The sequence below is a fragment of the Hakea prostrata genome, chromosome 2 (assembly GCF_041222555.1).
Source record: "Hakea prostrata isolate BN-2017 chromosome 2, UWA_Hpros_2, whole genome shotgun sequence".
NCBI classification, from domain to species: domain Eukaryota; kingdom Viridiplantae; phylum Streptophyta; class Magnoliopsida; order Proteales; family Proteaceae; genus Hakea; species Hakea prostrata.
The window spans coordinates 45,643,048-45,668,357 of record NC_142601.1 but is presented as its reverse complement, the minus strand read 5'-3'; the positions used below and the strand labels follow the sequence as shown (position 1 = coordinate 45,668,357).

At 38.5% G+C, this 25,310-nt stretch overlaps 1 protein-coding gene across 3 annotated transcripts in view; it reads right to left on the bottom strand.

The window, feature by feature from the left end:
* Nucleotides 1-25,310, bottom strand: part of LOC149024471 (protein LNK2-like) — a 62,622-nt gene that overhangs the window by 35,755 nt on the left and 1,557 nt on the right. For 2 of the 3 annotated variants that reach the window (XM_089144693.1, XM_089144695.1), the window contains exons 2-5: nucleotides 10,013-10,373; nucleotides 9,802-9,928; nucleotides 9,288-9,618; nucleotides 8,386-8,460 (exon numbers count right to left, since the gene is read on the bottom strand). In XM_089144693.1, coding sequence (XP_089000819.1) covers nucleotides 8,386-8,460; nucleotides 9,288-9,618; nucleotides 9,802-9,928; nucleotides 10,013-10,373 — 894 coding nt within the window. The remainder of the gene's footprint in view (nucleotides 1-8,385; nucleotides 8,461-9,287; nucleotides 9,619-9,801; nucleotides 9,929-10,012; nucleotides 10,374-25,310) is intronic. The other variant, XM_089144694.1, reaches the window with a different exon arrangement.

The window sequence follows — 25,310 nt, the reverse complement described above, 5'->3', positions numbered from 1 at the left end:
TGGGAGGGTTCTTCATCAGTGGGAGGAAGGAGAGCTCAGTTGACTATCCTTGATGAGAGTTTCTGGCACAATGTGAGGATAGTAGTGAAGATGCTTGAGCCTGTGGTGAATGTGTTGAGGATGGTAGATCAGCAAAGAAAACCTACTCTAGCACACATATTTGCTGCAGTAGATAGGATGAAGCAGCAAGTTGCTCAGGTCCACCCACGCGGCAACAAGAAAGTCCTTCAAATCATCAACAGTAGATGGGAGTCTATGTTGCAGCATCCACTGCATAAGGCTGGTGAGTTGTTAAGTTGTTAAGTACTTAAGTGACTTAAGAATTTAATTTAATTTTCATTATGTTATCACACTATTAAGGCTTAAGCATTAATTATTCCCTTTTATGAGTTATGAGTTATGACATACTTTTTCTTACACAACATACTATTTAAATCCCAAGTACCATTACAAGGACAATCTTGGGATGAGGCAAGATTTGATGGATGCTGTCCAAACTGTAGTGGAGAAGTTCGAACCGGATACAGCTAAACAAGCAGTCATCCTTATGGAGGTGAGATAGTGATTAAAATCATTTGATATTCACAATTCGTAGTTTTATACTAAGTCATTAACCTAGTAACTACTAACTAGTTATTGTTTTTTCTCTTTATATATTAGATAAAGGCTTTTAGGGATGCCACTGGGAGCTTCGGTCGTGCTATGGCCATATCGGGACGGGAAACCACCCCTGCGGGTAAGTTCATTCATTTATTTCATTATACATTTAATTATTATATTCTATCTTTAATTTAGTTATTTAAGTATTAAAATGACTTGGAGTCTATGTTTGTTGCAGCTGAGTGGTGGTTGCAATTTGGACGTGATTCACACAACTTGAGTAGGATTGCAAGCAAAGTGCTCTCCCAAACATGTTCTGCCACTGGTTGTGAGCGAAATTGGAGCACCTTCAGCCTCATTCACTCGAAGAGGCGCAACCGATTGGGTGTGAAGCGTCTAAAGGACCTTGTCTACCTACACTATAATATGAGACTGAGAGAGGATCATATTAGACAGGGGATGGACAGAGAGAGCACCAATATCGAGTTGGCCGAAATATTTGAGATGGATGATGATGATAACCCAGTAGTTGACTGGATCAGGGATAGTGGAGATGGATTGCTGGATGAGGATGGAGGTCTTCCCAATAGTCAGATTGCAGAGGAGATGGGGGTTGATGTGGGGGACTTCATGGCCCAGGAGGGGAGGCCACATGCAGAGCCCGCCCGTCCCTTCGTGCCACACCCTAGTGCATCCACCCAGAGTGAGGATTTGATTTTCTGGTCCGACACTGAGGATGAGGTGACTCAGGCCTTCGGCGATGACGACGATGGTGGTGATGGAGGGGATGAGGAGGGTGTGGGACCTCGTGATCAGGATTCAGCTGATCCTAGGGAGAGACCACCACCACCACCACCTGCTGGACGTGAGAGTCGAGGGGGGGAGGACCACCACCGAGATTCACAGGAGAGAGTCAATTCACCCACGCGACACAGGATTTAGACCATACTGGAGCTGCATCTCGAGGCAAAAATGTTTCCTCTACATATTCGAGGAAGGGGAAGGGGAGACAGCATGGCTGGAGCACAGAGGACACGCCATCATATGGGTCCTACCGTCCATCCGATGCCGAGAGCTTGGTGGGATCTATGAGATCGATGAGCATTGATGATGGTAGAGACTCCTCCACCTCCAAAGGATCCGGATGGCATAGGCTTGCAGAGTCCTCATATGATACTACTGTGGAGAGTATTGGTTCTACCGAGTCGATTTATGGTTATGGTCCTTATGGTTATGGACCATATGGTGTCCCTCCTGGCTATCAGATTCAGGGTCAGGCCAGTCAGCCACGACTGGAGCCTTATGGTTATGGAGCGGCCTATGGAGCTTATGGTGTCCCTCCCACTGCCGATTATCGGAGTCACCCATCGCGACCTTATCGCATCCTTATCCTTCTCCTAGTTCCGAGAGCCGGGGCGGGTGGTCTTTCATTTGTTGAGTAGATCTTCCACACTATTCCACAGCCACAAGGCCCACCACCACCAGTTCCTTTGGAGATTCACAACTTCCCACCGTTAGGGAATCTTATGCATGTGGATGAGGCCACATACAGAGGTGTAGTTTTTGACTATGTCCAAAACTATATGGGGCGGGGGCAAACATCATGGGAGTTATATTGTCATTTGTATGGGGTGCAAACGGAAGAGGGAGACCTTGAGGCTTGAATAGAATAGACTTGTAAGTTGTAAGTTGTAACTTGTAAGTTGTAACTTGTCAGTAATAACAATACAGCTTCTTCTCTGATTCATGTACTATATACTTGGAATGTTGGATGAATGGATGTTACATTTTCAGTAGTTTTTTAGTAAACTAGTAGTTATTATAGTGTTTATTATGCTTGAAATAGCTAGTATGCAAAAATCCAAATCAATTTGAGTGCATTTGAGGCTTGAAATTGAGTTTTCAAGAATCAGGAAAAAAGTATCCAGTTTCGTCGAAATTTTGACCAAAACCTCAAAATTTCGACCTTTTCCAAGGTCAAAATGTTCATTTCGATCGAATTTTTTACCTTGGTGTCAACACAGCTGGTCTAGTGTATTATGCCAAAGTCAAAGAGGTATCTTTAAAATTCACCATCAATATACTTAGTGCCATTGTCACTGCGAAGGATCTTCACAATGGCATTCAACTGAGTTTTAATCATATTATGAAAATCACGAAAACATCGAAAAACCTCATGTTTTTGTTTTAAAAGATAAATTTATGTAGAACGAGAGTGACAATCAGTAAAAGTAACAAAGTACCTATAGCCAATAATAAACACACATCGGCAAGGGCCCCATACATAAATATGAATTAGCACAAAAGGAAGAGATTTTCTATTATGAAGAGAAGGTAAATAAGTAGAACGAGTCTGCTTCACAAAAATGTAGGCTTCACAAAAAAATTCATCATTGTTACAAGAAGAAACTAAATCAGGAAATACTTTCTTAAGAGTTCCTTGAGGGGGGTGACCTAGCCTATGGTGCCACTGATGAAGGTCTGATATTATCGAATGGACCTGATTAGAAGATGCAGTCACAAGATAAGTAAATCCTCCAATTGGCTCCAGCAGATAAAGTCCATTGTCTAATTTACCACGTCCAATCTCCTTCCCTGTTACCAGATCCTAAAAGACATAATAGGATGGGAAAAATGTCATTTTACAATTCAAGTCATGTGTAGGACTACTGATAGATAACAAGTTAGTAAAGAAAGAGGGAACATGTAAAACTTTAGATGGAGAAAGTGATGGAAAATGCTAAATGGTCCCTTTTCCAGCAATGGAAGAATATGAGCCATTAGCAATTCGAACTTTGTATTTTCCAGAAGTTGGAGAATAATGCAAGAAAAAGGAGGAAAAATTACAGGATTAGCTACTTTTAAGTTTTCCTTAAGTAACCATTCAATGTTTCACTTAACAAAACTAACTAAAACTGAGTTTGGATTTACAAAACCAACCAAAATAGTGATTTTCCATCTATCTGGACATTTTCCCCCCTAAAATTCACCATACTAATATGGGGGTAAAAATGTCCAAAGGGAATGAAAAATTAGTGACTTCCCCTTTTGAACAAAATGGTGATTTTCCCTCTTCAATGCGGTTAGTTTTAGGGGTTAAAAATGTCCAAAGGAATGAAAAATCACTATTTTGGTTAGTTTTGTAAACCCAGACTTAGTTTTAGTTAGTTTTGTTAAGTGAAATATTGAGTGGTTACTTTTGTAAATGAAAACTTAAAAGTAGTTAATTAAGTAATTTTCCCCAAAAAGGAGGATGAACCTATCATATGATCTATGGCTCTTGTATCAATGCTCCAAGGAGTAGAAATTGAAGAAACATGGAAGCCTGTAAAAGTTTTACCCGAAGTAGCAAGGTTGAAATTGGTAGGGGTAGTGGAGGAAGCAGTAGTAGAGGTTATACTGGCAATAGAAGACTGCAGAATACGTCACAGAGTATCTAACTCCTCCAGTGAAAAACCAACATCTGCAAAGGGTGTTGTGGAAACCATCTAAAAAAGATTAGCCTTCAGTTTTCCTATTCTTTGTGCCCTTTTCTGCTCAAAATCAGCAGGCTTCCCATGGAGCTTCCAACAATTGGCCTTGTTATGATATGGTTTGCGACAATGCTCACACTTGACAATCTCCTTGGCCGAATTAATTTTCGTGCTAACAAACTGTAAGGCTGATTTATCCACAATAGGAGTATGAAGTATCGCTAATCGACGGCTTTCCTCACACTGAACAAGGGCATAGAACTATTCTAGTGTAGCAAAGGGAGAACGACTCAATACTTGCACTCTGATCTTACTATACTCCACATTCAAACCCGCCAAGAATTCATATACCCGATTCTTATCAACATGCTTCTTATAAGTGGCTACATCATCTGGATTAGTGGGGTGATAATCCCCATAGTGATCCAACTCCTACCAAAGAGAATGCAACTCTACATAATATTAGGCCACTGTCAGTTCCTTTTGGGTAGTCTCATGAAGCTTCTTTCGTAGCTCATAAACTTGTGCATCATTCCCCAACTGTCCATATGTTTCAGTAGTAGCCTTCCAGATTTGGGCTACAGTATCAAGTAAAAGGTATCCACGAGCAATATTTGGAGTCATGGAATTCAAAAGGAATGATATAATAACAGAGTCATTCGAGATCCTTTTATCCTGTGAAATACTTGTGGTGGGAGGTTTGATAGTGGCACCCGTAAGGTGTCCAACAAATCCTCTTCCGGCAATAGTCAAGTAGGCAAATCGAGACCAAATCAAATAATCTGTTACATCAAATCTTATTAAAAGAGGATGAAGAGTGGGGTAATGTTTGGAGCCAATGGAGGCAGTGGTACCAACGATGGTTGCCATGCCAAAAAAACTATCTGCAGTTCTTCAATCTTCACCCTTTTATAACAACTGAAACAACCAAATCTAAAGAGTTATAGGACTCATAGGGTGCATAGGGTAAGTAACACCATTTCTTCTTTTTTTTTCCTAGAGTTATGAAAATCATAAACAAGCCCCTAAAGATACGTGAAATTACAAACAGACCCCTTAAGATATGTGCAATTATAAATTGGTCCCTAAAGATATGCATAATTACAAATAAACCCCTAGAAATATGTAAAATTACAAATATTTCCCTGAGAATATGCGAATTTACAAATAGATCCCTAAAAATATGCAAACTCACAAGAATAAGTCCCTGAGAATATTCAAATTTACAACAGAGACCCCTGAAACATCAATATATATTTTTTCTTTTTCTTTCTTTCATTTTGGGCTAATAGAACTGTAGGTTAGAAAGGGAAAAACCAAGACATGGTTCTACCAAGATTGAAGTAGTCTGGCCATGTGGATTATGCTGCTGGAAGGCAGCGATTGATGCTTGCAATTCCAAAAAAAACTTAACAAAAAAATCCTGCTGCTAAAAGGCGATGGGAATGGGAAAAAGGCAGTGATGGACTCTTGCGATTCCAAAAGAAGAAGCGATGGAGTCTTGCGGGCTTCTGGAAGGCAGCGATTGATGCTTGCAATTCCAAAAAGAAGAAGCGATGGAGTCTTGCGGCTGCTGGAAGGCAGCGATTGGTGCTTGCGATTCCCAAAAAAAAAAGGATCGATGGTTGCTGGTATGGCAAAGAGGTGAAGGGTGGCGACGGTATAGTTGCAGCGGTAGCAGGTCTAGTCGCAAAATCGAGAGAGAGAGAGAGAGACGATCATTCCTTTCTTGCTTTTCTTTCCTTTTTTTCTCTAATTGATTTTTGGCTTTGATGCCACTTTGAGAAAAACGATTGTGGTAGAATGACTTAATTGTTCAGTGTGATCTTAAGCCCTCTATTTATAATAAAGTGGAAAAAGGACTATTACATAAATACCCTTACTTAGGTAACAAGAAATAGAAAATTACACAAACTAAAACTCTAACAGAATTGCACTCCTAATAGGACTCAACCAACAAAGTTGGAGTATACCTAGTCCACCCAAATGGATTCCTGCTTGGAGGAGATCTTCCAGATGAGTTTAAGGAGGTAGGCACAATTGACGTCATGGACCCTATGGAAGCCAAGGCCTCCCTTAGAGGTGGAATGACAAACCAAAGGCCAATTGAAAGGATTCTAGAGGACTCCTGGCCTTTCTAGAGGAAGGCATGGAAGAGGGATTCCATGGAGTGGATTGTGGCTTTGGAAGCACAAAGATACTACGCCAACAGAGGTAGGAGGAGTGAAGAACAGACTTTATGAGAACCATCCTCTTTATGAATGAGAAGAGTATATCCTTCTACAGTTGAAGTTTCCAGCGGATTTGATAAGCATGGGGGTACGGTGGTGATTACTAAGCCAGCCAGGAATGAGGGGGAGACTGAGGTAGGAGACTAGTAATGAACCAAGAGAGAAGCCTGTAAGCAGGAGGAGGACCTTAGAGGTTTTAGAGATGCCAATAAGGAAGAGGAGAGATTTTTGTAGGTTAACTCTAAGGCTGGAGAGAGATTCAAAGAGGGTTAAAAAGGATAGTAAGGAGAAACAAGTAGTGAGAGGCTTTGCAGAAGATCACAAGGTCATCAACGAAAGCCAAGTGAGAGAGGTTAATGGATCTACATTTGGGGAGGGGGGGAAAAGAGGTGTTGGACAGCAATGATTGGATGATATGGGAGAGGACCCAAAGACCCAAGGTGAAAAGGTACGGTGAGAGGGGGCAACCTTGGCAGATACCCACAAGAGAGGGGAAATAGCCAGCGGGGGTGCCATTGATGATAACGGAGAAGTGGGAGAAGGAGATGCAGGCTTCAATCCAACGGACAAAGGAGGGGGGAAATCCCATAAAGACCAAGACGTAGAGGATGAAGTCCCACCAGATGGAGTCAAAAGCCTTACGAAGGTCAACCTTAAGAATGGCCATGGGGAGTGGGAGGAGTGGTCAAACCCCCGGACAATCTCAGCAGAAAGGAGAATGTTGTTCGCAATAGACCTGCATGCAATAAAAGCAAATTGGTTTTTGCTAACAAAGGACTGAATGACAAGTTTTATTCAATTTGCAAGGACTTTGACAATGAACTTGTAAAAGAGGTTATAAAGGAAGATAGGGCAAATATCCAAGATAGAGGAGGCACTAGGCTTTTAGGGATGAGGCAAAGGAAGATTTGGTTAGTTGAGGCAAGTTGCAAGGGATTGAGGAAGAAACTACGAACCGCATTGATGAGGTCCTCTTCTAGGATGCCCTAAGAGGCCTTGAAAAAACCCATACAAAAGCCATCCGGCCCAAGGGCCCAGTTCGGCTTATGGGAGTTTATGGCAGTAAGGATTTCAACATTAGAGGGGATGGAGAGAAGAGAATCGAAAAGGTTGGGGGGAACAAATTTTTGAGGAGGTTAAGAGGAAGGGGCTAATTGGGGGGGGGGGGAGGAGCTAGGAAGGAAGAAAAGAAGGCTATGACCTCTCTCTTAATGCCATCCACATTGGAAATCTAGACACCATTTGTGGAGAGGAGTGTGGGAATCGAGTTGTAGTTGTGGCAACCTTTAAGGGAGCGATGGAAGAAGGAGGTGTTAGAATATCCCAACTTAAGAAACTTAACTCTAGACTTGTCGCAAAGGAAGCTTTCCTTTTGGGAAGTCAAAGAGGACAACTCGAGGGAGAGGGATTTCTCTTCTTCAACAAGAGAAGGGTACAAGGGATTGGAGTCAAGAAGGGCCTAGACCCAATAGAGATTGGAACGACAGGAGAAGACAAGGGAGGAGATATTGCCAAAGGAAGCGAAATTCCAAGGCTTAAGGACAATTTTCAAATTACAGAGCTTCTTGGCAAAAGCCATGAGGGGGAGGGAGTTGCAGTGGACCTGCATATTCCAGGCAGCCTAGTATTGTCACCAATGTATTCCTCAAGAACTCAAAAAGAAAAATGTTATTGGATAGTACCACATCCAGGAACAGTGTATGGAGCTGAACGTTAGGTAGAAAAGACTATAGAATGATTATTCTAAAAGCTTAAGCTGTTGAGTACACAACAGCCTATTATTGCAATAACATTAAGAAAAAGCTGGAAAAATTCCAGCTCAATCAACTTCAGATTAGCATAAAGGTCACAGCTAAAATACGGCAATTGCAATACCTTAACATGACATCTTAAGCAAGGTTGGCACGTGAATGCACACTGAGAATGGGCATTTTCAGTACACAACAGAATATGGTTCCTACTTATTTGTGCAGCATAAACAAACCAAGAGGCAATATCTACATTCAATAACTCAAGTCCAGTATGTATATTTTACACAGTATAATAATATTGTTTTGATGAATAGTTTTTCATGAAACTACCTCTTCTGTGATATCCTTCATGCTAACAGAGTAGGAGTTTGATGCTTCAGTCTTTCCAATTTCCTCTGGAGTTGTCTGAGAAACAAAACACTTTAAATTGATATACATACATCAATCAAAATGGTTCCTACATGTCTGTGGTGGTAGTAAGCTTCCCTAAACACCCAACTTATATGCCAACAACTGCCGTAAGACAAATAAATGGACCCGAGTTTTGTGGACAGGTAGTCCCTTAGTTCCCTGTTAAAAGTAAAAGTTTCAGCCTTCCTAGATTTTCCGTGTGGAAAAACAAAGCTTTCAAAATCTATGGGGATGAGAGCACAATAATAATCAAAGTACTAACGGCATGCAGGCACAGGTTCTCCAATACAAGGAAACATGGCTCTAAAATTTGACACATGGTTAATCCAAATCTTAACCTCTTCAATCCAATAGTTGGGATAGGAACATCAATCATAACATGGTAAAAGAATAGTGGGAATGAGGACTAATTTCTTTGAGGGTTTTTATTGGTATCACAACCATTTGGCATTTCCAGAAGTCACAGATTTGAGTGACCATCTTAATGGATTTTCCTATCTAAACCATCCACCCTGCTCAGTAACTGAAAAGTGGACAGGAATGGCTAAAATACAGGATATGCATGCAATGATATACACAGATGCATGCCAATAAACAGGAATAGCAGAATGGATTAGACTTTGTCATTTTATAGGTGACTTCTAGAAGATCGCCTCTTTATCCAACAGATGAAATGACCAATAATCTGTCTATCTGGCAGAATAGTTGTCTTGAAGCTCTAGTATAATCACAAGCATACTTGACATTTATATTTACCCTTCCTTTAATACAAAAATGTAATGCTAAAGGACTAATCATTCATTATAATAATAGTAGCCTACCTTCTCCCTCAACAACGGCTTGCTTCCCTCTGCTGAACATTCAATCAGTGATTCAACAGATGAGCAGTTTTGCTTCCCAGAAACTGCATCCTTGGTTGGATGCAAATTAAGTAAACCCTCAGAGTCAAGATCATTCATCTTGCCATTTCCAGGGGTAGAAGATTTGGCTTCATGTGGCACAAATTCCATTTTGACCTCACATTGCTCAGGCGCACTCTTTAATGCTCTAGACAAAGGGAAGGATGCTGCTGGGCTGCTAATTGCATCTGTAGATGACCACAGTTCATCCACATTACCAAGATTTTCATGTCCAAATATGGAATCATCGTCTCTGCAAAATTTGACTTGTGTGAGGGCAATGGATCAGACTGATAATTACAATTTAATGAACTGAAAGAAAAGTGGAAGCATTAAAATTCTTAGATGATAACTCAATTTTCCACCTCAGCTTCATGGATTTTAGATGAGATAATCTATTAAGAGTAAAGAAAAGAATGTAGAAATCCTGCATTACCTAAATAATCTATCAAGGTCATCAAAACTCTCAATGTTATCCCAACCATAGTCAAGAAATCCATCTTGTTTGTCAATATGCTCATCCACAAACAATTCACGATCACTATCTAGTTGAGCTGTATCATCTATTGAGTATTGAGAGAAACAAACCATCAGAAAATGAGGAATTAATATGGTAAAGTATGTCATATCTAGTTGAGCTGCATCACCTCTTGATGGATTGAAACTGCTGATTTCACTGATAGAATCCTGACCATCTCTGACAGCAAATCCATTACCGCATTCAGAAATTGACAATGGCAAATCAGACCAAGAATCCATGTCAAATCCTGGAGTTGAAAATCCTTCATTTCTGTTAAATACCAAACCACTTTCCAGTCTACGGTCAGCAGAAGCATTATTAGGTCCTGGCGTCTTCTGCTCTACGGTTTTGCTAGGGTTTGAGCCTTGATCTCCTTGTTTCTTGATTGGGTCTCCAAATGTAACAAGAACCTTCTGGCCATCTTCCTTTGGATAAGGCACAATGTGGTCATCACTCTCACCGGCCTCACCCCATATTATGTCTGCAAACTGAAAATTAACTTAATTTTAAAAGGAATTGCTGTAATTAGAAATAACTACAATTGAATCTTAAGTTGATTAAGTCATCCAGATTTCACCCTCAGAACAATAACTTAAATTTTTTTTAAAAAAATTAATAAATGAAACAAGAAAAAATCCAACATTTAGCAGATAATTACCATAAGAAACTTATTTTAAGGTGAAAGAATGCGACCCAACAAATTTATGGACACAAATATGAAAGAAATAATGTATCAATAAAAATCAAAACTTCCATGAAAATCACAAGTTAGAAAAGTATATTAACCTATATGGAAATGAGTGTCAATTTTTTGGCTAGACCTACACTTCAGAATAATAAAATACATACTGGCAAGTGGCATGAAAGGTGGGACATGATGAAGTTGCATCTAAATGATTGTGTAAAAAAGAATATCATTAGGGAAATTTTCAAAGCAACCCCCCTTAAGGTTCATTAAAGAGCTGAAGGTACCTCAGTTCTACAAAATTGCAATTGCACCCTGTGGTTGCAAAATGTCAACAAAAACACCCAAGCAGTTAATTTGGGACAACAAAAAACCTTAGGTCCTTTAATATTTCTCCAACAAATTTCCTTCCTTTTCTTCTTCACCTCTTGTAACTCAAACCCCCTTTTTGCCCTCAGGTTCAGTAGTTTAAAAATTTAGGGAAGAACTGTTTATGTTCATAGCTATTAAGGCGGTGGCGCAATCACAGTGTTTAAGGGTCTTCCTTAATGGCTCAGCAACAAGGTAGCCGTAAGGTGTCACCACGGCAAACAGAATGTTTTGGTGTTCCATTGTGAAAATAACTATCTAAATTGGCAAAATAGCAAATTAGTATTTATGTACTTCTACCTATATGCTAAATGGCCTTCCAAGGTCTAATGGGCTGAGGTTTGGATCAAATGATAGGTTTAGGTTGCTGAGGGTTTCGTCCACAAATCAGAAAATTTAATGGTGAGAAGGTAGGTGTCCAATTGGATAGCACTTAGGCAAGATTTAAGTACCGGATAACTGGTTGCCACAGAGAAAAAAGAGAAAAGTAGAAATAGGGAGAATAAGTCCCATGCCTAAGGATTGTTGCTTGTGTAAGGTCTCCCCCTTGGAGTGCTTCCTTGGCCAACACAAGTGACAACTTCCCTACAGTCTTCAAGGTCCAAGACCTGATGCTCTAACAGAGTCCAACTCCAGCTCCGATGGCTCTCCTAGGGAGGAATTGATAGTGTCGAAGTATACGCAAGTTCTAGGCTGTTTTACTATTCACATGAATGGTAACGTGAACAGTATTATGCCTCTACTTTCTATTTCTAATGTAGGAATCTTGCTACACTTTTTGAGAGTTTCTAAAAAGCATATTTTCTATTTTCTGTTAGATACTAATTTCATAACTTTCCTTTTTCAGTACTTCCTATTTTGGACAGATTTTAGGAGTTGGAAGACTAGTAAATTATGTCCATAAGTTGAAATCTTCATTTCCTTTTATAGAGGGCAAGATGGCTTGCTTCTCAAGTTGTAATCTAGATTATTGATATCTATAAATAAGAGGCTGCGATTCTAGGAGTTCTAAGGTAGAATCGCAAGCTTATGTGATTCCTATCTATTCTTTTTCTTTCTTCTTCTCTTCTCTTCCTTTTTTTTATTTTTTATTTTTTATTTCTTTTTATTTTTTCATCTTCTTCTCAGTTCTTCTTGTTATTGCACTGTTTTGGTTGATTAAAGTTTATTTTCTAACATGGTATCAGAGCTTTTTTTAATCAACACGATGTTGTTCTCGGTGTTCTCTTCTGAAGTTCCCTTTCGGTGTCCCTCTCTTTGGTGCGCAGCCACCTACCGCTGTACTTATTTATCATTAGATCAGATGAAAATATAAGCTGATCTCTCATACCTTTTCTTCCCCTACTTATCCCAGAACTTGATTGATTACTTCAATCTATTATTTTCTGCAGTTCTAAATCCTTCTGCAGATTTGTTTTTCTTTGCAAACACATATTCAATTCTGTGTTGCAGAATTTTTCTGCTATTCTTCTTCAGGTTTTGGTACGCAGCCACCTGCTACTGCAAATAAAGTGCTACTTAGATTAGGCTTGATTATGTAAACTGATCTCTTCTATCTATTATCTGTACTTAGATTCCAGAACTTGGATAAGATTTAGAAATAGCTACATCTTCTTTTTCTCCTGCTTGTTTCTGCATACTGCAGAATTTTATATTTCCCTATCATGATTTGGTTTGGTGTGATTCATAACTGGTTCAGTCTTGGTTCAGTTCTGGCTCAAGTTTAATTGGTTCAGTCTTCATTCATAGCTGGTTCAATCTTTGTCAGTTCATTTCTATTTTTTACCTCCTATTAAAGCCTTATTCAATTTTGAGTTTGATTCTTGTTCTGTTTCTGATTGACATTATTCCCCCTGTCCTATCTTTTTTTCCACATTCTATATCCCTGTTTTCTTTAATTACACATCTCTCTTATACTATATTATAATCTTGTCGTCAAGTGTTTTCCCTTCCAAGTCTGTCCTCCATTTATACATTTAGTTCCATCACTTCTTTATTTACAAACAGCCTCTTGAAAAATCTGATTTATTACAGAAGTGTCATTGGGCTTATATATTTACCAATAACCCCTTGAAAAATTCTGGTTTATTACAATGTTGTCATTATCTTAATCCACCATGGGGAGAGTTTGGAAGATGTTTCTTGGATTCAGAATTGCTAGATGACTGAAGATTACATCTACTATAAGGGTCTCATTGGAAATTGTTGCTTGGGATATTTTTATACAGGATATTAGTTGTCATTAATTGTCCACGTGTAATGTTATACGTGAGGGGGAGAATGGTACCATATTCTATATTTACTCAAGGTGTGTTGAAGGATATTATTTGTGAAGATCTTTGTCCACAACTGTTATTCCCAAGTTGCCACTGAGAGGGTTGGGGGGAATCAGTGTCTTTTAAAATTCTCTCTAATTTGACACTTCTTTAAGCTCAAAACAAGATTGGTCAAGATAATCATGTAGTTATCAATTACAAAAGGGTAGGTCCACCACACACCACAATGTGGTTAGGTCTACCAGACAGTGCACCACCACTTTGCAATCAAAGCACTCCAATATATGCAATGAAAAATAAACTAGAAACACAAGACACTAAATTTACGTGGTTCGCCTAGATTGCCTACATCCACGGAATAATGCCCTAAATAGAGCTTTGTATTTACTCAATTCTTTTCAACTAAAATCTTGATCACTACAATGATCAAAGAGCACCCACTCTTAATACATTCAAAACATGGAGCACCCACTCTAGTGTGAACTCTTACACCCACAAAAGTATAAGGCCACAACCTCAACAACTTAACCCTAACAAGCAACTACTTAAAAGGTAAAACTTTTCAAATGAGGAAGATTACAATAGATTACTCACCTTCTTCTTCAACGTTTTCACCAAAATACACATCTGAGCTTGTTCTCCATACCAATCTTGCTTCTTGGCTTCTCCTCCTTGTTTTTCTTAGTCTCCACAAGCCAAAAACCTTAAAAACCCACTTTTGTTTAGCTCAAATTCAGGCCTTTAAAGAGGATGAACATTGATGTTGAGGAACCATTGGATTTCATCTTCTGGATGAGTCCCAAAGAGAATCTAATCACATAAACCATTGGATATCCACTTTAAAATGGCGGGTGAGATTTGGGCGGTGGGATGTCTTAAGTTATATGAGACCTCACAAGATTATTTCAAATAGAATCTTTTTTATTCTATCTTAAACATACAACACACTAGATCATTTTAATCACTATACTTCGTAATATACCATAAATGCATACTCCCAGCCAACCAAACACCTAGTGACTAAATCTTTTTCGTCATGGATACTTGAAAACCAAGCGCATCAATCTCGTCCCCTAAAATCGGATCTTCATCCATGTCCTTCTAATAACCATTAGATTGCACCATTCAATCTTTCAAAATTACATGTTTCTCCCTAAAATAGAAAACTTATTTCACAAAGACCCCTAAACTCTTTAAAAATTATTTTCAAACCCCTGAATGTAGATTACATCACAGAGAGCAAATTTTCACCACAGAGGCTAAATCTCATCTTATTTCTACATAGCATAAATTTGCTTTTATATCTCACACTCTCATGAAAAACCTCATAACTTCCTTATTTGATATCGAAATCACAATCCGAAAAGTGTGTTGGAAAGAAGACTTCATTAACTACGGTTTTGCAGTTGAAGTTGAACCCATAAAACAATTGGATGATGACTACCCAAAAATTCATCCAAGATGACCCTTGTGCAGTGACCTATAAAATCCACCATTCTAAGGAATCTTTGCTTCACCCAAAACACTTAAATATTCTCACAAACACTCAAAACTATTGTAATAGTGTTAATCACCCTCTAAAAACATAGCAAATGCCCAAAGCCTTCTATAGGACCTTCGCTTCAATACAAGCCATGTATTCTTAGAACACGCTATATTTTGGTTGCCAACAATGACAACACATGCAATCTCAGCCAATGGAGCAACACTAACTTATGGCATTCTACAACAATAGCATTACCTACATTTACCTACCTACCATTACCTGTCTACTTGGTTTGTAGTAACATATACTACTTTTACCCAAGGTGGGAGATCTCGCGAGACAAGATGGGAGGCGAGAGTTGAGAGACGGGATATCTCGACTCGAGATCTCGCCAATATCTCGGCGAGATCTCATTGACAATTGTTTTTTCACTTGTTTAGGGGCTTTAAAAAGCCCATGTCTCGCTCGAGGGAGGCATATCTCGCCTCTCTCGATCCTCTCTCTTGCCCCTCTCTTGCTGGAAGTGGAATTTTGGTCGGAAAAGTCAATTTTTGGCAGGAATTTGTTGGGGATTTCATTTCAAAACATCATCAACACATCTACAACAACAGATTCAAGCATATTTCAAGTGATTCAAGCTTATTTCAAGAGATCTTCAACAAAGGTAAGATTTTCCCCCAAATTTGAATTTTTTCAAATAGAAAGTTCTACAATGAGTGTAGGAGTGTCAGAGTGTGGTATAAATATATGTTGATGATCAAGCTTTGATCTACACTTTCATGGAAAAATTTTAATTTTTTGTATTAATTTTTTTTTTAATTTTCGTATTAAAAAATATATTATCTAAAAAATTAAAATTATAAATTATAAATAAATACTTATAATATGAATGTGATTACCACTTATGTTAAACTACATTTAAAGGGCTACAATCCCATGTATTCATATTTTGATTATCATGCTTGTTGTATTTATTATATATATTTTATTTAAATAATTAAATAAAAAATTTATGAAAAAAAATATTTTATTAAAAAATTATCTTTTTATTTTTTATGATGCTTATATTATGTAGTTTATTTTAAAAATACAAACATGTCTATTTGAGCATTGTATATATGTTATCTTAGAACAAAGTTTGTGTTTTGTTGTTTTATAAATTGTTTTTACATAAAATAATTATAAAAAATAATATGTTATCAAAAATTTATTTGTTTTTTTTTTTAAATGATGCTCATATTATGTAGTTTATTCTAAAAATACAAACATGTTTGTTTGAGCATTGTATATATGTTATCTTAGAACAAAGTGTGTGTTTTGTTGTTTTATAAATTGTTTTTACATGTTTTTATGTATCTAAAAATTATTCTAATGATTATTTGAGAACATTCATATATGTATTTCAGACTTTCAGTGCTGTACATTTGTATCTTAAATGGCAACTAGTGGGAGTGGCGGCACTAGTAGTGGGACTCAGGACATTGCTTGGCAACATGGGGATCCACTGCCGACAAGAAAAAATCCAGATGCAAGTATTGCCTCAAGACTTTGAATTCTGGTGGTTTAACCAGATTAAAGCAACATTTGGCTGGTGGCAACAAAGATGTTTCCAAATGTCCCAAGGTTCCTTATGAAGTGCAAAAAGCAATTGCAGCAACTTTAAAAGGAGGGAAACAAAAAAAAAGACGAGATGGCATAAAAGCAAAGGGAATTTGAGGATACAGTGTTGTCTAGACCTTTTCTTGATGTTGATGAGGAGTCAAGCAACGATGAAGAGAGGAGGATTATGGGTGTTGAGTCACGGGCCGAGTGGAGACAGATGAAGGTTGCAATGGAAGTTAGCAGACAGTCCTTACATGTTGAGAATGTGAGGCAATATGAACAGACAAGGGGAGCAGGAGGTTTGAGGTCAGGGGCATCCATGCCACCTATACATAGTTTTCAGGGAACTAAGAGGACCGAAAGGAGGAGGAGGACTAGACATTATGATGCCACATTTGACCAAGACCCCTCCCTCTTCAAGCATCAGGACATCTATCAAAGAAGCATTCCATATATGGTTGCTGGAGGTAAAGAAGGCATTAGGGAGGAGGAAGCTAGGTTGGCAATCAACAAATTCATGCTCTACAACAACATTGCAGCCAATGTAGCCAAAACACCATACTATCAGGGGATGATCAATGCAGTTGTTAGGGCAGGTGTAGGGGTTAAAGGCCTAACAGCTTGGGAAGTAATGAATAAATATTTACCAAAGGTAAAGCAGGAGGTGGATGAATACATTGGTTCATTAAAGGAAAAACGGAGTACATATGGTGCTATTGTGATTGCTGATGGATGGATTGGTCCTACTAGACAGTCCATTAATTTCATAGCGAGCTGCAATGGAAAGACATCCTTCCTTAAGTCAGTGGATGCCTCAGATAAAATCAAAGATGCTGACTACCTTTACAAGCTTCTTAGGGAGGTGGTCCTCGAGGTAGGGCCAAAGAATGTTATCCAAATTGTCACAGATAATGGTGCTAACTTCAAAAAAGCTGATGAAATGTTGATGAAGAAGAATAGCAGGATCCACCTCTTTTGGACACCATGGGCAGCACATTCGATTGATCTTGTGTTGAAGGATTTGGGGAAAAGAAGGTCAACCAATACTGTGGTTGAGAGGGCTAGAAGGATAATTAATTTTATTTATAACCATGGTTATGTGCTGAAGATGATGAGGAACCACTGCAAGGGTGATCTAGTCAGACCTGGATTGACTAGATTCGCCACCAACTATGTAGCTCTGAAAAGCTTCCAAAAGAAAGTGGTGGGTCTACGGCACATGTTTACAAGTGAGGAGTGGTTTAATTGGCGTGGATCTAGCCATCTTGATGCAGTACTAGCCCAACAAACCATTGCTAATGATTCCTTTTGGAGGCAGTTGAATAAGACACTAGGCATTATAGAGCTTATTGTGTTTGTTTTAAGGATGGTGGATTCGGAGATGAAGCCCATAATGCCCCACATATATGCTGCCCTCGAGCAAATGAAAGAGTTGGTTAGAGCTGTTACCCCTAGCTCCTTCAAATCCTACGAGAGGATCATAGATAATAGATGGGAGATGCACTTGATGCATCCTTTGCACTTGGCTGGTGAGTCACTTTTAAGTCTTTAAGTTTTTGTTGTATACTTTAATTTACATTCTTAATTTGTTATAAGTTATAATTTATAAACAAGTAAACAACCAAATCACTAACCAAATTTTTTATTTCCACAATGCAAGCTTACTACCTCAACCCAAAGTACCATTACAAGAATGATCTGGGGCTTGATGTAAAGTTGATGAATGCGGTGCAAGACATGGTGGAGAAGCTTGTGTCAAATCCCATCATACAAGGGACAATTAATGGAGAGGTGAGAACTTATTCAATTGTTTCTTCAACTTCTTGCATTAGTACATTAAGCATATACCTAATACAATAATTGAAGAATTGGTGTACAGATCAGGGAGTTCAAGGATGCCTCTAGGAGTTTTGGAAAGCCTTCTGAAGTTGCAACTAAGCAAAAAAAAATGATCCTGGTAAATAGTACAACACTATAAGTCATTAAGTCTATAACTCTATAATGATAACTGATAAGTTATATAAATATAAAGATTTACTTGCCTAATGCATTCTTATTTTTGGTTATGCAGCTGACTGGTGGGTGCTATATGGAACTAGTGCGCCAAATCTCAAGGACATAGCAATTAAAGTACTCTCACAGACTTACTCATCTTCTGGTTGCGAGAGGAACTGGAGCACCTTCTCGCTCATCCATAGTAAGGTACGGAACAGATTGGGGAGTAAGAGGCTTGAGGACTTAGTGTATGTGCATTACAACATGAGATTGAGAGTAGGGCACATACAAGATGATGTAGATGACGATAATCGTGAACCGATTGAGTTGACTGATATATTCCACAAGCCCCTTGCAGAAGATGAGGAAGATGATGTCATATATCAGTGGGTTAGGGATCAAGGTGGCCCAGTGTTGGATGGGCCAAGAGGGCAGCCAGATCCTACCATTGCTGCTGCTATGGGCTCAGATGCTGTGGCTGAGCACGTGTCTTCTGATGAGGGTCGAGACATCTGTAGCAACATCAAAAGGAGCAACTGTACCATTTGTGGAGCCACCTGGTCAACTTGAAACAACTGAGGTGACAACTAGTAGAGGGGGTTCAGATGATGCCGATGATACCAGAGAGCCAAGTGGCAGTCAGCCATCAAGTCATGGAGGCAGTCAGGCTAGTGGTGTTGCTGGTGGAAGTCAACGTCAACAAAAGGAGTCACCTCCACCAGGTCTGAGTCATCCGACACATGCAAGCCACAATTCCCCTATCTCTCGGACTTATGCTAGGAGTAGGAAGAGCAAATCAAACCAGGGGTAAACGAATGATGATGCAAGCATGCATGATCCTGAATTGAACATGGGAAGCATGAGCCTAGATCATGGTCACAGTGATTCACAATAGTAGAGTTTGGACACTTGCTTGTCGTCGGGGTATCTATACGGGGATCACAACACCAGGTCAGATTACAGTGGTTATTCTTCTTATGGAGGTCATGCTATTCCTCAAGACCTTGCACCTGGAGTGTACACATATGGGAGTGAAGGTGGGTTGTTAACTGAGTGGTTTTAAAACCCCTACCCATATACTCAACAACAATACGAACAACAACAACAACAATGGCTCTTTCACCCACCCACGATTGACTGTTATCCTAGAGTGCTATTCCTCCAGTATTCTGACATGGAGACATATCAGTTCCATATAAACTGATATATGACATACTGCAGTGATGGGTTGACTTGGGAGTCATATGTGGCCACCGTTCAGAATCAATTGATGCAGAATGCTGAATGATACTCTTATAGTCTTGTAAGTTGAAAGTTGTAATCTACTAATCTTCTTACTCTTGTCTCTTGTACTCTTATGATCTTTTCAGTCTTGTGAGTTGTGATTGTGATTTGGGAACTTATGGATTATGATTTATGACTTACTAAAAGTCTAAAACTTCTTATGGTTGTAAAATTTTGAAGGCATTCATGATTTAACTATTTAAGTTCTTTGATAGTTTGATCACTTGAATACTTGATGTGTAATGTTTAATTGTTAATATATTTGATACTTGATAGTTGATAACTTGAATTACTTGATATCTTTACATTACAAATTGTCTAACCTTGCATTTCACAGAATTTCGATTTTACACATAGGTTCAACTTAGAAGACATAGTTAGGGTTATTTTCTCACAAATCTAAGGCCACCAATGTGTTCAAAAGGCATTAAATAGGCTTACCAAGTTTCAGGCCAACCAGGGCCCTAAAACCCACCGAGATGGGCCACCGAGATAACGTGCATTTTTTGGTAGATCTCGACCGAGATCTCGCTTTTTCTTAGTGGCGAGATCTCGCTCTGGAGCGAGATCTCCCACCATGCTTTAACCAACCTAATTGTGGCCCGTAGTAACATATACTACCTTTTACCTATCTGGTTCGCAATAACCTATATTGTCTCTTACCTATCTACTTGGTCCGCAATAACCTATACTGTCTTTTACCTATCTACTTGGTCCGCAGTAACCTATATTGTATTTTACCTACCTACTTGGTTCACAGTAACCAATACTATTTTTTACCTGCGTACTTGGTCCATAGTAACCAATATTGTCTTTTACCTACCCATACTTTACCAACTACTTGTCTTCTTGCAAAGTGCTTATATGAACGTTGAAGCTGCAATTTTGAAGAATCAGTGTGGAGATTCCTCCCCACTATTGGCATTATTGGATAGTGCCTTTGATGTTGCTATACTTGTGAATTTTATTCGTCTTCAATGTTGTTGATTTTTCTCATTATTGGTATTTTTTGACATGAAGAGTTAAAGTTTTTTTTGTTGGTGTTGATTATCTCATGGATGAAGTTCTCTCAGTGTTTATCAACGTCTGTTATTGCTACACATTCAAGATTGGTGCTTACTTTCAATTTTAGTCTTATTGTGCAAGCTAAAGTTTGCCTTGTGTATACTCTAGGCTCTAGCTTGAGCGGGAGTGTTGAAGCATACACAAGTTCTGCGTTGTTTTACTGTTCACATGAACAGTAACGTCAATTGTATTATGCCTCTGCTTTCTATTTCTAATGTAGGAATCTTGCTACAGAAGTTTTGGGAGTTTCTAGAAAGCATAGTTTCTATTTTTTGTTAGTTATTAATTTCAGAACTTTCCTTTTTCAGTACTTCCTATTTTAGACAGATTTTAGGAGTTGGAAGACTAGAAAATTATGTCCATAAGTTGTAATCTTTATTTCCTTTTATAGAGGGCAAGATGGCTTGCTTCTCAAGTTGTAATCTAGACTATTGATAGCTCTAAATAAGAGGCTGCGATTCTAGGAGTTCTAAGCTTTTTTTTCCTTCTTCTTCTTCTTCTTCTTCTTCTTCTTCTTCTTCTTCTTCTTCTCAATTCTTCTTGTTATTACACTGTTTTGGTTGATTAAAGTTTATTTTCTAACAAATAGCATTGCAAGAGGTTTACTAATTTGAATAAGACTGAGGTTTCCTAATAGATGTAGGACTCCTCATTAAAACTCCTATTCTAACTATGTTTATGATCCTTTATTTATTTACTACATTGTTTATTACTTTGTATTTCAGTTCTAGATTGGTTTTCTATTCCTTCTTGTATTTATATTTCTTTGCCTACTAGAAGTAGGAGTTTCCTACTCAGAGTAGGCCTTAACAGCTTGTAATATAAATACCTCATTGGGGCCCATAAATAAAGCAACATTCTCTGAGTAATCACTTTTTATACTGAAAAGTGACAACATGGTATCAGAGCCTTAGGCTCAAAACTTGGAACTCTTGAAGATATTCTGCCCAAATTATGCCCAAATTACAGCTGGGAAGTCTTTCTCAATGCTGAATTGCAGCAAATTTTTTTTTTTTTTTTTCCTTCTCTCAAAGCTTTGGGACATTCTTTAAGTATTCTTCTTGCAGCTGCTACTCTTCTCAACAATTGAAGATTACCTAAGTCTATTGATCACTAAGTGAGCTACAGTTTTTTGGAAAGAACCCTAGCCACACATTTTTGTTAACTTTTTTAAGGACAGCAATAAGGGAATTAATGGACCAACTGCAGCCCGCTTGCTTCTCTTTTCTACGATTTAAGATTAAAAGAAGAAACTAATCCAGATCTTCCCTGAACCTGTTCTCCCCCTATTCTTTTTTTTTTCTTTTCTTCTTCTTCTTTTGGTTGAAGGAATACTTCTGTTTAGGAATACCTTTTTTTTTTTTTTTTCTCTTTTGGTTGAAAGAATACTTCTGTTTTAGAGACCTAACCTTGTGGTAGACCTGGGATTTTCTTTTCCTGCTGTACCTTAGCAGTTTTTCACCCCTTTTGCAATCCCTTTTTGGGGTTGTACCCAATAATAGTTCTGAACCTTCAGTTGTAACTTTTCCCCTTTGTTTTAGCAATCTGGTTTAGGGCTGTGTTCTGAAATGCAGTTAGTAAACAGTTCAGATTTGTTAAAGTTTCAAACTCTCCTCTTTTCTCGTCCTAGTTGCTTGCCCTAAAGTAGTTGTAGTTCTGCCCTAATTGTTAACCATATATCCCAGGTCTGAAACCCTAAAATCTGATCTAAGTAAAATTGTGATCAAAAGAAGATCATGACTCTGCTGCAACACCAGAGCTTATACCTATAACCTACTACCATGGTTTGTCAAGGCGGCAAGGCGACCAAAGCGGTTGGGGCTTCACCTAGGTGAATAGGTGACAAAGCAGCGCCTAGGTGGCAATAAGGCGACCAAAGCAGTTGGGTCAAATTTGTTCAATACAACTACTTTCAAACTAATAAATTTCTATTATAAGTTAAACAAACATTCAAGAATCACATTCATCCAAAAAAAACAAGCATTCAAGAATCATAATTATGAAAGATTATCCAAAAAAGAATACAAACATAAGTTCATCTCATCAAGCATCATAACATATAAGTGTGCACTATATCAAATTATAAGTATGAAAATGGAAGCAGCAATTTTACATTCTTACTTACCTCTATGATAGTGTGATGCCAAATAAGTGGCTTGTCCATCTAATGATTCATTGATTCCCGATTCCGAAATGACTAAATATTATTACGTACAAAATGCCAAAAAAGCATTCATTTTGGCATCTAGTCGGTAATAAGGCACACAAGGCGACAAAACGGTAGAGATTAGGTGAAAAACTGCATGTCAATAAAACGGTGGCAAATAATTCGGTTGGAAAACCAACTTACCACCTAGGCGAACGCTTTGAAAACCATGCCTACTACTGCCCCTTGGTTCTCCGCTTACAATCCTAGATGGTCAAACTACTTAAATGTGGTCGAGCTCTGCCTATATTACTATTACTAACTGTTAGTTGTTTCAGTTGGTTTGTGGCCTGGTTCAATTATAAGCTATGGTTCAGTTTACTATTATTATTATTCAGTAGTTTATTTCCCATTAGGGGCAATTATATAATCTTGTACATTCACATTATTGTAAATAAGAGGCACAACAATTCATCCAAGTATTCACTAATTTTCACATGGCATCAAAGCCAAGGGAAAGGTAGAATCAACAAAGAAATTCATGCCTTTATCTCTCTCTTCTTATTCTGCCAACGAGAGCTCTCTGTTTTTTCCCTTTTTTCCCACCATTGACACATCCCTCTGCCAACGACAGAGGTAGTTTTCCTCTTCACTGTCACCGACACCCTCCCCCTCGTCCTCCTTTCTTCTTTTTTACTCTTTCTGACTCCTTTTCTTACTGCCGGCTCCCTATTGGTGGGTTACGATCTTCTGGGCAGCATCTGTGAAGTAGTTTTTTACAGGAATTGATGCTGTCCTTTCTTCTCTTGCTACGACAGAATTTTTTTTTGGGTTGCAGATCTACTCCTGCAATGTTTCAGATGCTTTGAAACTTGAAAGGATTGAAGACTGAAGAACAGTAGATTTGATCAGGATTTTTGTTCTTTTTTTTTGGGGGGGGGGGGTCAATCAGCCTAAGAATATATTTTGTTTCCGTCTCCATGAAATTTTCTTCTGTGATTTTTTTTTTTTTGGTTGAGTTAATTGAAGATATGGCACAATTGGATGTTCAAGTTGTTCTAACAAGTCATGAAAAATATCCCCCCTTTAACATCACTACTTGTTAGGTTCGATAGAACTAATTGTTTGATCTGGTCTCGTTCTGCCTATTTGACAATTGTTGGAAGAGGTCTTATTGGCCATAATATAGGCACTACCACCAAACCCTTAACTGCTGGTGTACTTCAAGATAAATGGATTTCAAACAACTCTCTTCTAATGTCATTCCTTTTGAATTCCATGCATCAGAATCTTGCCAAGGGGTATTTATTGTTGGATATAGCAGGCCACATTTGGAAGGCCACTAAGGAAACCTATGGCCCAGATGGGGAATGATGCACAGATCCATGAGTTACGGTCGAAACCCCATAAAACTACACAAAAGAAGTTGACCGTTGCACAGTACTATATAGAACTATGATATCTCTCGCAAGACTTTGATCATTATGGTGACTACCAACCTACTAATCCTAAAGATGTGGCTGCCTACAAGAAGCATGTTGATAAAACTCAGGTGTATGATTTTTAGGCAGGATTAAATATGGATTATGGAGTATGATCAGATTCAGCTACAAGTTTTGAGTCGTTCTCCCTTTCCTACATTAGAATAATCTTATGCACTTGTCCAGTGTGAGGAGAGTTGCCGTCTAGCTATGTTGCACAACCCGATAATGGAAAAATTTGCTCTTCAGAGTGTAAGTATGGTGTTTAAACAGAACCAGCCAAAGATGTGGTTAAGTGCCCTATCATACCAAAGCTACATGCGGGAATTACATAGGAAGCCTGTTGTTTTGAACAAAAAAGAGCCCAACAAAAGAGTAAACCAAAAGCTAATCATTCAGACACAATTCCTGCAGACTGCAGCACCTACTACAGATATCGGCTTTTCCTAGGACAAGTTGCTTGCTCTAAGGTGCATTCTACAATCTTCTATGGTTGTCGCTGCCTCTTCCAATATTCCTTCACCTGCACATTCAAACTCCTACCTTACTACTTCAGGTAACTTATTTACAGGCTTCCATGCTTCCTCAATTTGTGCTCTATGGATTGCTCCATGGTTTATTAATACTGAAGCAACAAACCATATGACAGATTATGCTTCTTTTTTGAATTATTTACCTACCTCAGGAAAAGATAAGGTTCATATAGTTGATGGCTCTTAGTCTTCTATTGCTGGAAAGGGAACCATACAACATACAACATTCACCATCCCTTTCTTTGTCCTCAGTTTTACATGTTCCATCTCTTTCTACTAACCTTCTTTTAATTAGTAGTCTTACAGATGGCTTGAATTGTAAGGTAATCTTTTTTCCTTCCTACTGTGTCTTTCAAGATCTAGTAATAGGGAAGGAGATTGGACATGGTAAACTGGACAAAGGACTTTACTTGTTGGCGTCGAATGAAACCTCTTCTTCTACTATACTTGTTACTCCTCATTGACCTATAGCACCTCTCCTCTAACCTTCTAAGACAACCCTT